Genomic DNA, 13,865 nt, shown 5'->3' with positions numbered 1-13,865 from the left:
ATCCAGCAGAATTCCAGGGAGGGGCCCAGAAAAAACCAGATCAGATACAGCCTTAGGCACGGTCTTTATTCACTCGCACACTGTACAAATATTACAATTTCCTTTTGCTGCAAAAAGTATAAAAATAATCTTTATATAGGAATCCATTCGTTACTGCAAATCTTTCTAAATCTCTGGAAATGGCTCTAAATGAGGATAAATGAATAAACAAGGGTGGGGCAGGCAGAGGAGAGGGAGACCTACAGGGCAGCAGGAGATTGGACCAATCCTTAGGGACTCACTTGCCCAGATTTCTAGCTAAAGACCTCTCTGTTCTTTCCTGTTAGCACTCCCCCCACCCCAACCCTACCTATAGGTTCTCAGGGCTAAGGGCCAGGCAGATGGGGGATACATACAGAGGTCCAAGGGGAGCTGCAGGTTCAGGGGGTGGGGAAAAGTGAAGGAGGCTGGGGTGGTGCTGGAGAGCATCAGGCTCCACCCTAGGCTCCCCACCTCAGAGTGGGGGGGGGGAGTGGCGGTTGGCTGGAACAGGGCAGTAGGGTTGGACAAGCTGCCCTATTGGGGTGATGGCAGGTCTTCGGTTCTGTGCCACTGAGTGGTAGCTGAGCCTGGGCTCTGAGAGGGCATGAAGTGGAGGAAAGCCCCAGAAAAGAAGAGGCAAACGTTGGCTCCACGGTGAAGGGGGCTGAGCCCCTTTCCCCTACTTTCCTAGCACGGTACAGGTGCTCGTGCAGGAGTGGGAGTTGTGTTCAGAACTGCAGTGAGGGAAAGCTGGGGAAGCCAGGAGTCTGTGGCTCTCAAGCTGTGTAGGGGTAGAATGGGGGATGTCCTCAGGCAGCCCCCAGGTCACACAGTCTGTGTCCGAGCCACACAGAGCATGTCTCTGTCAGTCAGAGATTCAGAACAGGCACGTCGAAGAGGTCACAGACACCTTCACTCTCGTCCAGGTTGTAGATGTAATCGTGGTCTCCAGGGGGTGGAGAAAGGCGGAGGAGAGGGGCAAACACTGCAGAGAGCATCAGGCTGAGACTCTGGGCCAAGGCCCCTCCCAGCAGCTGCCCACCCCCTGCCAACCGCCGCTCCCCACCTTCCTGGGCCACCCACCTTCTGAAGACATCAGCTCCTCCAGCAGCTCTGAGCTCATGCATTCTGGGGAGAAAGGGAGAGTTCAGTTACATTCTGGCTCCTGCCTCTCTACCCACCAAAGCCCATGAAGGGGACCCCCCTAGCCATTCCTTAGGAACTTTACGCTTTGCCCAGGGACCAAGCACAATCAAAGATCCTCAGAAGCGCAAGCAAACAGCCGTAAGACTGAATGAGCTACCCTTTACCCCATGGAAGAATGCAGCCCTACCTCGTGTGGGATCGAAGATTTCTGACAGTTCTTTGGGGAGTTCCAGAACTGAAAGACAAGAAAGCCATGCTCAAGAGCACAGAGATCCATTCTGGTCCCACCCTAACCTTCATCCTCAGATCTTCTATCACCCATCTTGGGGCTCCACACAACTGAGGAGATGGAGGCCCTGCCCCAGGCAAAGCTGGCATTGTCAGTCTGCCCTCCTAGACGTGAATTCCTCAGTGCTGGGCTCAGGGTAATAAAGGCCCATTGTGGGTAACTGGTATAGCCCTCCTAACTCAGAACTGCTGCAGAATGGCAGCAGACTTCCTCCCTTTATGGGTTCAGCAGGTATGCCCTGTCTGATGGAAGATGCCCCATTCACCCCTGCCCTTGCTGAGCACCTGCTCAATGCCAGGCTCAGAGATCACACCCTGGGGACCAGGTCACTGGGCAGGGCAGGAAGCAGATACTTATAGGGGGGCTGGTGCTACAGGGTGACAAATCTGCTACAAAGGTCTGACTGGGAGGATGCACGTGGGAAGCAGAGGAAAATGACACCAGAGAGGAGTGCTGGGGCTGGTTCATGAGGATTTCATATGCTAGGTGTAGGGATTCTGGTTTTATCCAGCAGGGCTTAAGAAGCCATTAGAAGTACTCTGTAAAGACAGAAATGTCACAGTAAAAGGAGGATGCTGAAGAGTTTAGAATAGAGATAGCCAGTAGTGACCCTGAGTGTTGAGGATAAATAGAAGCCAGTGATGGGAGATGTCTGGAACAAAACTCAGCTAATGCAAGATGGGGAGCAGAAGGAGATAGAAAAGGAGTGACATGCAGGTGTCAGGCCTGGGGGACCAGGGTCAACGGTAGGGTAGACACAGAAGTAGAAAAAGCAAGTTTCGGGGAGCCTGGATGGCTGAGTCAGTTAAGCGTCTGACTTCGGCTCTGGTCGTGATCTCGCAGTCTGTGAGTTTGAGCCCCGCATTGGGCTCTGGGCTGACAGGTTGGAGCCTGGAGCCTGCTTTGGATTCTGTGTCTCCCTCTCTCTCTGCCCCTCCCCCACTTGTGCTCTGTCTTTCTGTCTCTCAAAAATAAATATTAAAAAAACAAACAAACAGAAAAAGCAAAAAAGCAAAAGCAAGTTTCAGTTGAGGACACAGGAACGAAATGCCCATTGGATGTGCACAGGAAGGCACATGGGCACAGGTGTGGAGTTCAGGCAAAAGAACTAGGCAAGCTGAAAGTTGGGGACTCATCTACCCTGAATAGGTGCCCTCCACAGCTGTAGAATAGGACAGAGATCTGGGAAGCACCAAGGTTTATAGGAGTGCCAGGGAGAGGTCAGAAGCCAGCAAGAGATAAGAGCCAGAATTGGCATCATAAATGCCAAAAGACGTAAAAAGCATCAACATGGAGTAAAGAAGCACCTGAATAAATTAGCCCAGAAACCTGCTGGAGCCAGTAGTCAAGGCTAGGAAATTTCTCAGAAGTAGCACTGGCATACCGTGGGGTTGGCATACAGGGATCTTGACTGCTGCAACCTGAAGGGGGACTAGGGGACCAAGATACAGAATGGAATAGAGATCACTTGTTCAAGGAGTCCAGAGAGGAGACAGTGAAGGGGACAGAGGAAACACAAAGGATAAAGTGTCATTTAGCGAGAAGAAACTTAGCAGTGTTTGTGGGCCAAGAAGACAAAGTCCTGGAGGAAGCAAACACTCACATCAAAAGATGGAGAGAAGACTCCAGGCAGATGACATCACCTCCCCTGGGAAGGCACTGCCCACCTTTGGAGACTGAGGGCCTTACCACAGCCCCTTCTCCAGGACAGCAGTAATGCCTTTGTGACACCTGAGTGCAAGGGGTGACAGGCAGGGCTTGAGAGGGACCCAGGAGTTCCATGTAACCCAGGAAGGGGAGCAAAGGGGCACCATTGCCAAGCTGAAGGCCAGGCTCCTCACCCAACCTGGCAGAGCCCTGGTGTCAAGGCAAGAGTTGATGCCAGGGCTGACCCTTGGGCTGGCCAGCTCTGGCTGAGGAGACAGATGAGCTGGTTCCAGCCCCCGTACTGTTTCTGACCTAGGACTGGCTGAGGCTGGGTTCCCCCTACTCCTCAGGAGACAAGCACTTACCTCCTGTGGGGTCTGCCTTGATGGGCTCAAAGGAGGTAGAAGGGTTGGGTCCAGATGAGCTGCTATTGCTGCTGCTGCTGCTGCTGCTACTGTCCAGCAGGGCAGAGGACTGTAGCGGCCGGGTGTCCAGTGCTGTCAGGCCCAGTGGGAGGGAGCTAAGCTCACCACTGTCCTTGCTATTGGTTCCAGGGCCACCACTCACTGCAATCAGATCCCCAGAACCCAGTCACTTGGGAGCAGGAAGTGAGACATTGAAGCTTTGTGCTAGAACCCAGTCAGGATGATGATAGCCCAAGGAGAGATAGGAACTGTCAAGGTTCCTGAAGAGGTAACTTAGAAATGAGCCACGAAAAGAGACAGGAGCTTGAGACCTCCAAGAGGAAGACTCCCAGAAGACATGGCTGCTGTGACTACTCTTTAAGAGAAGTGACCAGGGAAAGTGAGACGTAGACGGATCTAGGGGAAAATTGTCACCACTGATATACCCTTTCACAGTCAGAGCTTCCCTATTAAAAACGACTCATAACCATAGCAAAGGGAGGCCAACTAGAGACCAGGAAAAGGACAACCCCCACGAAGTCTTTTCCAACTCTGAGTACACATTTCACAACAGAGATGTTGCCATTCGGGCCCCCAAAATCATCCCATCACCAGCTGCCCGTTACACCTCACCTGTGATCTCAGTTGCTGGACCAGGCACCCCCTGGGCTTCGATGATGCCAGGAACAGGGGTGGGGCTGGTCACATGGGGACTGCTTGGGCGTGAGGTATCCTGGGGCTGGGCCAGGGTAGGCTTGGGCAGAGGTGGAGGGGTAGGGACCGCAGGTGGGCTCTGGAGCAGATCTTCAGGTGGCGGCACAGGCACTGCCACAGGCGGTGAGCTCCATGCCTCCTTGTTCACCAGCAGCACCTCAATGGGGCCGCTTACACTCTTCAGGTGAATCTGGTACTTCTTCTGCCCATTGAGGCCCTGGAGGTGGGGGATGGGGGACAGGTAGAATTAGAAGCACACTTGGCTCCTGCCTGACCCTGGGCCAGGGCCAGTGTCCTCTTCCACCCTAGGCTGCCCGTTCTTCTAGATAACCCTAAAACCCAGGCTTCCCCCTACTTGCCCCACCCGGCACTTATCAAGCTCCACAGCCAGCACCCACCCTCAATCAACCCCGCCTGCCCAGGCTGAGCACCCACCTCTGGGATGGGCACCTCGAGGCTGGTGCCCGATGGGGCCCGGATGGCCAGTAGAGTATCTCCTAGAATGACAAGGAGAATAGGTCAGGGTCCGTGGGCTCAATCTAATCTGAGAATAGGGGTGGCTATCCCTTGGATCAAGAAAGGAAATCATGGTCTCTTAGGGACAGCAGGCTTCACCCAACCCCCACAGTGGCTGGGGCAGAGAACTAAAGCTTTTCTCCTCCCAAGAGCCCAAGGGTCAGTAACCACAAAATCTGGGTTCAAACATGTGGATCAAAGGATTGCTGGCCATGGGCATCTCACTCCCTTATTGATGGGACTGTTCCCTAGAAGTTCTGGCCAAGGCCAGTGTTCCTTCCCCAAATCAGTCTGGGGAATGCAAAATGGAGAAGGAACAGTTCCTGTACCCATAATGCAACTAACTACAGGCTGAAAGTGAACACCACTGTCCCCTGGATACAAGAATGCAAGAGCATACCCATTCTCTCTCCCCCTTATGTTTCTGTCATGCCTGAGAAGACAAACCCAGGGAACAGTGGAGAGGGGGACTGACCCAGGGACTCAGCCCAGAATTCATGTACACTTTCAATACAGTTGGCCTCCATGGGGTCCCAGTGACCCTCAAACCCAGGACTTACCCTGCCTGATTCCTCTTTGGGCAGGCCCAAGGAACCCTCTTAAGAGACAAAACTCTCCTTTGGCACTGAACCCACTGCTCAGGGCTGTGGTTCAGCCCAGCCCCACCCCCAATTCCCCCTACCCAGGCTCTGCTCACCAGCAAAGCATCTGCAGATGTCCTCATGAGTCACGTAGGCCAAGGTGTGGGGGTTAAGGAGAACGGCTGATGCCCTGCCTATGGTGATAAATGGCAGACCACAGAGAAAACCCAGCTCTTTAGCAGAGATCTGACATACAAGCTCTCAAGAGAAAGTCCTCGGGTCTACATGGGGAAGGATCACAGGACAAGACTGGTTGGGGAGGGGCTTTGAGGAGGGAGGCTGAAGCAGGGACCTGGTGAGGAACTGCAGGATCATCCTCCCAAGGTGGATAGTGCCTTGGGCACCACAGAACAAACCCAGCTGGACTAAAGGGCCCCTCACCCACTCCCTGGGAGCAGGGACCGCCAGGAGGATATCAGCTGTTCTGCACGTCCTCTGTGACGTTCCGGATGCTCTGCTGCACCCACACTTTGTGCTTGTCCAATTCTTGCTCCCGCTGTTGCAGCTCCTCGATCTCAGCCTTGAGCTCAATCAGCTTGTCCGCAATCTCCCGGGTATTGCAGCCAGGCCCCACGCCCCTGAGCCCAGGGAGTAGGGCTGAGAGGAGCCACCAGGAACTCTGGGTCCCATGGCCCATGCTCTCTCCTGCATCCTTCTCCCCACACCCCTGACACTTCTGGGTAGGAGATGCCACTGCCCTCCCAGATACCCCCACTCACTTCCACTGGATGCTATTCTTGGATTTTTTCTCGATCAGCCCGATACCTTCCAGCACGTTAGTAATGTCGTAAATCCGCCGCTTCTGGCGCACGGCAAGGGTGTCAGCTGCCTGGCAGACAGAAAAGAGTGAAGGATACTTATCCCTGCTCTCAGGTGTATCCCCAGCTACTTTGAGACTTGGTCTGGAAAGGATCTGAAAAAAGGGTGGCCTGAGTCCCAACCCTCTTTCCAGGCACTAAACCGGCTCAAGACCGCGGGGCAGGAAAAGGCCTGGTGCAGCCTGAACTGATGTTCTGATGCTCTTCTCCCATCAGCCGAGGAGGGCCACGAGGACTAGCACTTGCAGCCCTGAGCCTGGCACATAGCTGACACCCAATGGCCTCGACTGACTGAATGGAACAGGTCCCAGCCTCCCTCCTGTGAGAAAGCGCACGGATGGCTGCCTGCTCTCTGAGAGCTCAGCTGGGCCGTCCCAGGGATTCCCGCTACCGGTCCAGGCCTGCCTGGTCCACTATCCTCCCGGTCGCCCCTTAGCCCAGGCCGCACCAGCTTGAGGTCAAGCACACCATCCTTGGCCTCCTGGAGAAGCGACACGAACTTGGTGGTGAGAAGTCCCAAGCTCTTCTCGTGCCGGCTTGGGGTGCCCGGGGGAGGCGGCGCTTGCGGCCCGGCCTCCGCCATCGCGCCCGCCCGCCGCCTCCCTTCAGCCAGGCCAGGCCAGGCCGGCGCCGCCGCCACTTCCGCTTCCGTTCCTGGCCACCAGGCCGCCGGCGCCAGCGTCGCTGTTTCCGCTTCCGCTCCGCGCCCTCCCAGGGAATCCGGCGCAATTCCTCTCGGTGGACACGGCAGCAAAACTTCGGGGACTATCAACAAATATCCAGCCGCCGAAGAGGACGAAAACAACCCCGGGATCCCGGATGAGAGGACAGGGGGCAGAGGGAGGTGGAAAAAGTCGGTGGGCAGCCCTGGCAGTAGAGAATGGAGAGCCACCGGAACTTTCCTGGTGGCCACCCTGTCCCCATTTCAGGAGAGGAGACCATGCTGCCTGATGAACCCAATGTGTTTCCCCAAACCTGCTCCTGGAAGCTGCCCAAGTATGTGGGTTTACTCACCCTATTCCTGTCCCTCACTTCCTGCCAAACAGCAAGCAGTAACTACATGTAGCTTGCCCACTTGTCTCCATTCCCACTCCCCATCCCTGATCCCAGCCTCATCTTTCTCTTGTCTCCACACTGCAGTGCTCCTAGGCCCTGAAATTATAACCATTTTTCTGCCAATGCAAACATGCTTACCTATGCATACATATATGTAAAACACTTAGAGCAGCTCCTGGCAGGTAGGAAGGATTATGTGTTGGCCGACACCATTTTGTTATGCTTGATATCATCATTATCTATTTTCATTTATTTTAAGTCAAGATCTTTGGGAAGCTGACTTTGAGCCAGGCCTACAGGGAAGCTTAGAGTAAGACATGCAGAACTGGGCAGAGGGGGGAATTAAACTGTGATACAGTTATATAGAGGCCTCAGACTATCTGACTAGGAGCACTGAGACTGGGGTGGCTCTTCCAAGGTGGTCTCTGTCGAGGCAAGGGTACCAGAGAGACTCAGCTGTGACACCTCAGCAACCTACACTCCTGGCAGCTAGGGCAACAGGTGGCTTTGTCCTGAAGGGTGGATTTGGGTGGTAACCAGCTTCCACTATGTTATTACTACCCTGTGGTTCTCTCCATGGCCCCCTTTAACTCTCAAGACAAACATAGGTTTCATAGCCCTTCTACCTCTCTGTCACTACCACCCATCATACACCTTCCTCACAATAGCCTGTAGCCTCTCAGTCCTCTGCAGAGGTGCAACCCTCCTCTGAGGGGCCATTGGCACAGTTTCCCTACTGTGATGTTGTCTGCAGCCGTATTTGCACACCCTGCTCTCCACCCCTGTTTGGGGCCCTCTAGTTCACGTCTGTGTCCTGAGCACTAAGGGGTCCTATTTGGGCTGGTCAGGACTCAATGGTTACAGGGAGTACACCCCCTCCCCCCAAGGAAGTGGTGCCCAGCCCTCCCTACACCATCCCACAATGCAGATGCTCTTTCCTGTTGGGAATAAAGGGCCAGACTCAGCTTCCTTCCTTTCAGGCATTTGGCCTTGGGGAGGGAGGGGCCTTGGAAGGAGGAGGGTGCTCCTGGGCCCAGAGTGGGACAGAGGTTTCCTTGGAGAGAGGAATTTTGCTGCGTGCCAAGATGTGGGCTGGAGCCACCAAGGCCTCTTGAGACAGTGAAGAGAATACCTAGCTTTGCTCTGAGGACTGGGGAGAGGGCCATCTTCAAGGCCAAGACTATTTTCAAAGGAGAAAGAACTGGATGCCTGGTCAAGCCTGGTGAGTTCCATACCAAACTGTCCTCTGCAATTCAGAGCAGGAGCTGGGGCCAGCAGAGGCCTGTGCCTTCCCTGCCTTGCTTGGCATCTGCAGGGGCAAAACTGAGAAACTGAGCAGGCAAAAGCTTCTCAGCTGCCTCCCCATCACACCCACCTCCCTCCCATTTTCTGAGGGGCTGGGCAAGAACCTCCTTCCTCCTTCTCAGAGGGGCCTAGACCAAGGCTGCAGCTCAGAGAATCCACTCTGCCTGCTCTAACCCAGACTCTTGCTCCCACTCCTACCTCATCTCCAGTGCTTCCAGGGAGTGCCATGGACTCAGCAACCAAGGATGAAATGCAGCCCTCACTTCCCCCTGGTATGAGTCCTGGGTGGGCTCAGGGAGGGACGGTGGCAAGAAAGATGGGAATGTCGGGGTTGGAGCCTCCTTGCCAGGTCTGGCTGGAGCTCCATGGGGCAGCAAGAGGAATGGATCAGACTGCCCTAGGGGGACAGTCTGAGAAGTAGGAAGGGGAGCAGGTTTGGGCCGTTTCCTGTAGGCCCTGCCCAGCTGATGAGGCTGCCCAGGGTCTTCCTGCCCAGGGCCTGAGTGGCCAGAGCAAGAGAGGGCGGAGCAGCTGGCCAGAGGAGCAGCACTCAAATGGGCCTCGGGCATCTTCTACCGGCCAGAGCAGCTGGCCAGGCTGGGCCAGTACCGCAGCCGTGAAGTTCAACGTACCTGTTCCCTGGAAGCACGCATTAAGGTGGGCATTGGTCAATCGGTCAGGGGGTAGGAGAGCTGGGGATGGGCTGCAGGACTGGCTAGGCCTCACTAGCTGTCTCCCCACTACAGTCGGTGGTGCAGTCCTACCTGGAGGGCGTGAAGACTGGTGTGTGGCAGCTGGCCCAGGCTTTTGAGGCTGTGCAGGGAACCCGTGAGGCCCTAGACCAGGCCCATGGGTTGCTCCAGGGTATGGTGGAGGCCACAGAGACCCTAAAACCACTGCGAGAACAAGTTGCACAGCACAAGCAGCTGCAGGTCCTGTCTCAGCTGCTGCCCCGGCTGCGGGCAGGTGAGTATGTGGGGGCCCTGGGCCTCAGCCCACTAACAGTCAGTAAACACCCATCACTGATCAAGGGGCTGGGGCACTAGTGGGAGATAGCATGGAGGGACACAGCAGGGACCTCCGAGAGAGTAACTCAGGCCTCAAATGGCATATGAAGCAGGATACAAATTAGCTTATTCTGGGATTCTCAAGCATAGGTTGTGTGAGTCAGGACTGAGACCCAATCAAGTGGCTCTGGCCACCCTGGTTGCTAATTTTTTGAAATACTTCCCTAACAGAGTGAGTAAATAGCCATTAGCATGCCCCCCCCCCCCCAGTTCCTCCCTGCCTTGCCTCCAGGATCCCTCACTTCCTCTTGTTTCATCAGCTCAGGGATTTACACCTGGCCTACCAGGCCTCTAGGCCCTTCCCTGGGTCCTTTCAGATTGGTCAGTGCTCTGCTGTACTGGTTGTCAAACATTTTACACATCATTCCAGCCCTAGGGCTTCAGCATCCACTGTTGTACCCATTGCACAGGTGGGAGGGTTGAGACTCAGGGCTGTTTCATCTTCTCCCCTCTTAGTGCCAGCTGCAGTGGCCCACACACGGACCCTGATTGGTGCCCAGCGGCTCTTGGAGGCATATGTGTGCCTTCGGGAGCTGGAGCAGCTGCAAGAGGAGACGTGGGCACCTCTGGGGGGCCTGGAGTTGCCAGTCTTCGAGGGGTTGGGCCCTCTAGCTGAGGCATTGGGCCAGGCTGTGGAGGCGGCTGCGGGGGTGGCAGGGCAGCTGGCACGGGAGGACCCAGCCTTGCTGGTGGCTGCTGTGCGTGTGGCAGAGGTGGATGCTAGGCACACAACCTCCCTGGAGCTGCCCCCCCGGGACTGGCGGCGGCGCTGTCTGCAGGCACTGCAGGAGGGCCTGGAGAGGACCCACTTTGGGACACCTCTGCTGCTTGAGCCAGGGGCCTTGGCAGGGTGGTTGGAGGCTCTGCGGGTGGCTCTACCAGCTGAGTTGGCCACAGCTGAAGCACTAGTGGCACCCTGCTGCCCACCACACTACAAGGTGGTGCGGCTCTGGGCCCACACCCTGCACAGTGGACTGCGTCGCTGCCTGCAGCAACTGCTGGAAGGGCCTAAGCTAGGAGCTGCTGACGCCTTCGCCTTACTGCATTGGACACTGCATGTGTACCTGGGGTCAGTACCCTTGGGGCAATGAGAAGTGGGTGGATCAGAGGCTGGGGCTCAGAGTGACACTGGGCTACCCACCTCCAGGCCAGAAATGATGGGGAGCCTGGAGTTGGGGCCTGAGGCTGATGTGTCTCAGCTGGAGCCCCTCCTGACTCCGGAGAACATTGAACAGCTGGAGGCAATGTTTGTGACCCAAATCCAGGTGAGTAGTTGGGGCCCAGGCACAGAGAAGCTCTGCCACCAGCTGTGGGCCTGTATCTGTAGAGTTACAGGTCTCCCTGTCTCTAGCAGCAGCAGTGCCTTGCTACAGCAGTATCCTGCTGCCCTTTGCCCCTTCCCCCAGGTTAATGTGGCCCAGTGGCTTCAGAAGGCACTGGATGGGGAGGTAGCTGAGTGGAACCGAGAGCAGGAACCTGGCACAGACTCCTCTGGCTTCTATCACTCACCTTTGCCGGCCATAGTGCTCCAGGTGGGTGGGAAGAGACCAGGCAGGTGGGAAGCCCCCATGGGGAAAGGGGAGGAGAGAAGGACTAGGACTCTGCTGAGGGCCACCCATTTCTTCCTGTAGATCCTGGAAGAGAACATTCGCGTGACCAGCCTGGTCAGTGAGTCACTCCAGCGGCGGGTGCATGGCATGGCGCTGTCAGAACTGGGCACATTCCTGAGGAGGTCTGCCAAGGCGTTGACCCACTCCCAACCCCTAGCCCGGCTCCTGGGGTTGCCTTAAGGGTCTCTGAGTGAATAAGGCACACCAGTGGGAAGGGGATCCTTCAAAACAAGGTCTTGAGTCTCTTGGAGGTGGGGCTGGAGTACCAGGGACTCAGGTTGTGGGGGCACCAGAGTGACAGGTACAGGAACTATCTCTGCCCTTTGCAGCTTTAGTGATGCTCTGATCCGATTCTCCCGAGACCACATCAGGGGGGAAGCAATGGCTCCTCATTACGTGCCCTACCTACTGGCCACCCTCAACTACCAGTCAGCACTCAGGTACTAGGAGGCCCCCACACAACCGCTGATTGAACCCCAATTAGGTATGGACGCAGTCCACACTAGACCATTAGAAATTTTGGACTCACTTAACCCTGGGAGTCCAATCCTAGTTCTACTAATTGCTGTGTGACCTTGAGTGAGTTACCTAATCTCTCTGAATCTTGTTTTCATAAGTATCATGTGGGTAATAATGGTACGTTCTGAAAATCACATAAGAAAATAGATGTGAAGTACCTACCACAGTGCCTACCTGGCACATAGTATCATATCAAAGTCCTACTCTGTGCCACATAATAATGGCTGTGGTTGCAATTGTGAGCAAAACAGAAAAAAAATTCCCTTCCTTTTAGGTCTTATGTTCTTTGAGGTGGGGGCAGAGAGGACAAACAAGTTAATGATGATTTTTTATTCACTCCTAAGGCTTCCCTTACCCAAACAGAAACCAAAAGACATGATTTGCGCAAAGTTACACTGCAAATTAGAGGCAGTTCTGGCTGGGTTTCTTCTAGCTGTCGGAGCCTATCACTCCCAGCTTCAATCCAAGGCCCAGATCTTTGGTAGTGCCCCCTCCCTCCACAAACTTACGCCAGTAGGTGGCGTCAGCGTGGCTAGACAACAGAGGGCCGTGAGGGCCTTGGCCTTGGTCCTGAAGCCATAACTTTTGGTCGGTCCAGCTCCTCCTTGTCCGTCCTGCAGCCCGACGGGGCGGGTTCAGGAGACTTGGCTCTGGTGGAGGCAGGGCTGGACGAGTTGCAGAGGAGGATCTGCCGCCTGGTGTTGGAGGCGCTGCTGGCGGAGCTCCAGGTAAGTCTTCAGGTGGGGATGGGGGTGGGAGGAGGAGATACAGCATATATATGTATGGGTCTCTGCTGGGGAAATGCTAGGTCTGAACGTTCCTCCAGCCCCGTCTCTGCCCAACCCCACCCCCCAGCCCCTGTTCGAAGCTCTGCCCTCGCGCCGGTGGCTGTCGAGCCCAGAGCTGCTGGACGATGTATGCGAGCGGACGGTGCGCTTCTGCCAGGATTTCAGGCGAGTGCGGAATCCTGCAGTCCAGGTGCGCTTAAGGGAGAAGCTGGGAAGCAGGGAAGCGCCCATAGGAAAGGCGTCTTGGACTCATTGCGTTCTCTGCAGCTTCTCCTGGCTGAGGCGGAGCGCACGGTGGTACTGCAGTACCTACGTGCGTTGATGCAGGGCCGCCTAGTGTGCCGAGGAGCCGACGAGAGGATCCAGGCAGCGCAGCGCCTGCAGAACGATGCGGCCCAGCTTCGGGAGCTTTTCCTTGGTTTGGTGAGAGCTCCTTAGGCGAGCAGATGGGCGGGAGTCTCAGTGGTTGGGTGGGAGTCGAGGGCGGGCTCGAGACCTACTCTGGGGTGCTCAGGGCCTGGAGGAGAGTGTTCAGTGCGCACCGGTGCTCCTCTCTCTGCGGGATCTACTGAACCTCCGTGACCCCATGCTGCTCGGCCTCGAGGTGGCAGGCCTACGACAAAAATTTCCCGACGTGAGGTGTGAAGACTGGTGTTGGTGGGGGGATGGGGAGGAGGAACGGGGCGGAGCTGACACACACCTCTTTGGGGTCCCCATAGCGAGGATCATGTCTCTGCCCTCCTGGACCTGCGCGGGGATGTGTCCCGAGAGCAGCGCCTGGCCGCACTCAGCTCCCTGCAGGCCGGCCCACAGCCCTCTCTCTCTGCGGGTCACCGCGCACTCTTTAGCCTCGTACCAGTACCTACTCCTGCGCTGTCCTCCTGCCTTCCCTCCGGGCCCTGTGCCTGACGCCCAGCTGCCCCTGGAATACAGCCACAGCTCCTGGATGTCTGAATTGTGTATTGGGGAAGGGGGATGAAATAAAAGTGTAAAGACTAGGGGGTCCACGCTCAGTGAATACGCCTAAGGTATCCTGGCTCCAGTCCTGATATGGGCTGTGCCTCACCTATCCCGGCATCAGCCCTGTATGGACCGCATTCTCAAGTACGGGAGCTTCTGCCGCTGTACGCAGACTACAGACCCACCTATCCGCACCAGGGCAGTGAGCTCGGGTCTCCAGGCCCTGACTCTGAAGCTGAGTAGCACCTGAAGCCCTGAAACTCCCCCAGCCCTCGTAGAGGGGGCGGGCTTAGGACATCGCCGCGCCCAGGGGCGGGACCTAGTGGCGGACACCGCCCCCTCTGCTTTGACTGGTCCCACCCCC

General features: G+C 56.1%; 2 protein-coding genes and 1 long non-coding RNA gene across 6 annotated transcripts; 1 reads left to right on the top strand and 2 right to left on the bottom strand.

Moving 5' to 3' along the window:
- Positions 1-45: 45 nt before the first annotated feature.
- E2F4 (E2F transcription factor 4) lies at positions 46-6,858 on the bottom strand. Of its 2 annotated transcripts, XM_042918349.1 has the most exons (10): positions 6,645-6,858; positions 6,098-6,207; positions 5,795-5,956; positions 5,435-5,478; positions 4,657-4,718; positions 4,141-4,438; positions 3,469-3,669; positions 1,355-1,402; positions 1,105-1,149; positions 46-1,006 (listed from the first exon to the last, which is right to left on the bottom strand). In XM_042918349.1, the coding sequence occupies exons 1-10, from the start codon at positions 6,777-6,779 to the stop codon at positions 891-893; spliced, it is 1,221 nt and encodes a 406-aa protein (XP_042774283.1). In that variant the 5' UTR covers positions 6,780-6,858; the 3' UTR covers positions 46-890. The 2 variants fall into 2 exon arrangements, with proteins under 2 accessions (XP_042774283.1, XP_042774284.1); XM_042918350.1 differs by lacking the exon at positions 1,355-1,402.
- An 89-nt stretch (positions 6,859-6,947) lies between these two features.
- EXOC3L1 (exocyst complex component 3 like 1) lies at positions 6,948-13,536 on the top strand. Of its 3 annotated transcripts, XM_042918326.1 has the most exons (14): positions 7,015-8,474; positions 8,767-8,829; positions 9,039-9,214; positions 9,304-9,523; positions 10,081-10,693; positions 10,772-10,889; positions 11,031-11,156; positions 11,256-11,356; positions 11,564-11,674; positions 12,352-12,481; positions 12,609-12,731; positions 12,809-12,964; positions 13,056-13,180; positions 13,261-13,536. In XM_042918326.1, exons 2-14 carry the CDS (start codon positions 8,784-8,786, stop codon positions 13,448-13,450), a joined length of 2,235 nt encoding a protein of 744 aa, XP_042774260.1. In that variant the 5' UTR covers positions 7,015-8,474; positions 8,767-8,783; the 3' UTR covers positions 13,451-13,536. The 3 variants fall into 3 exon arrangements, with proteins under 3 accessions (XP_042774261.1, XP_042774262.1, XP_042774260.1); XM_042918327.1 differs by lacking the exon at positions 11,031-11,156 and having other exon boundaries at positions 6,948-8,474; XM_042918328.1 differs by lacking the exon at positions 13,056-13,180 and having other exon boundaries at positions 6,948-8,474.
- Positions 12,069-13,333, bottom strand: LOC122207944. The gene is made up of 2 exons (XR_006197063.1): positions 13,242-13,333; positions 12,069-13,154 (listed from the first exon to the last, which is right to left on the bottom strand). It is a non-coding gene; the product is annotated as an uncharacterized LOC122207944 (long non-coding RNA).
- Positions 13,537-13,865: the final 329 nt, after the last annotated feature.

The sequence above is a fragment of the Panthera leo genome, chromosome E2 (genome assembly GCF_018350215.1).
Source record: "Panthera leo isolate Ple1 chromosome E2, P.leo_Ple1_pat1.1, whole genome shotgun sequence".
NCBI lineage: Eukaryota > Metazoa > Chordata > Mammalia > Carnivora > Felidae > Panthera > Panthera leo.
This window is presented reverse-complemented; position numbering and strand designations above follow the sequence as displayed.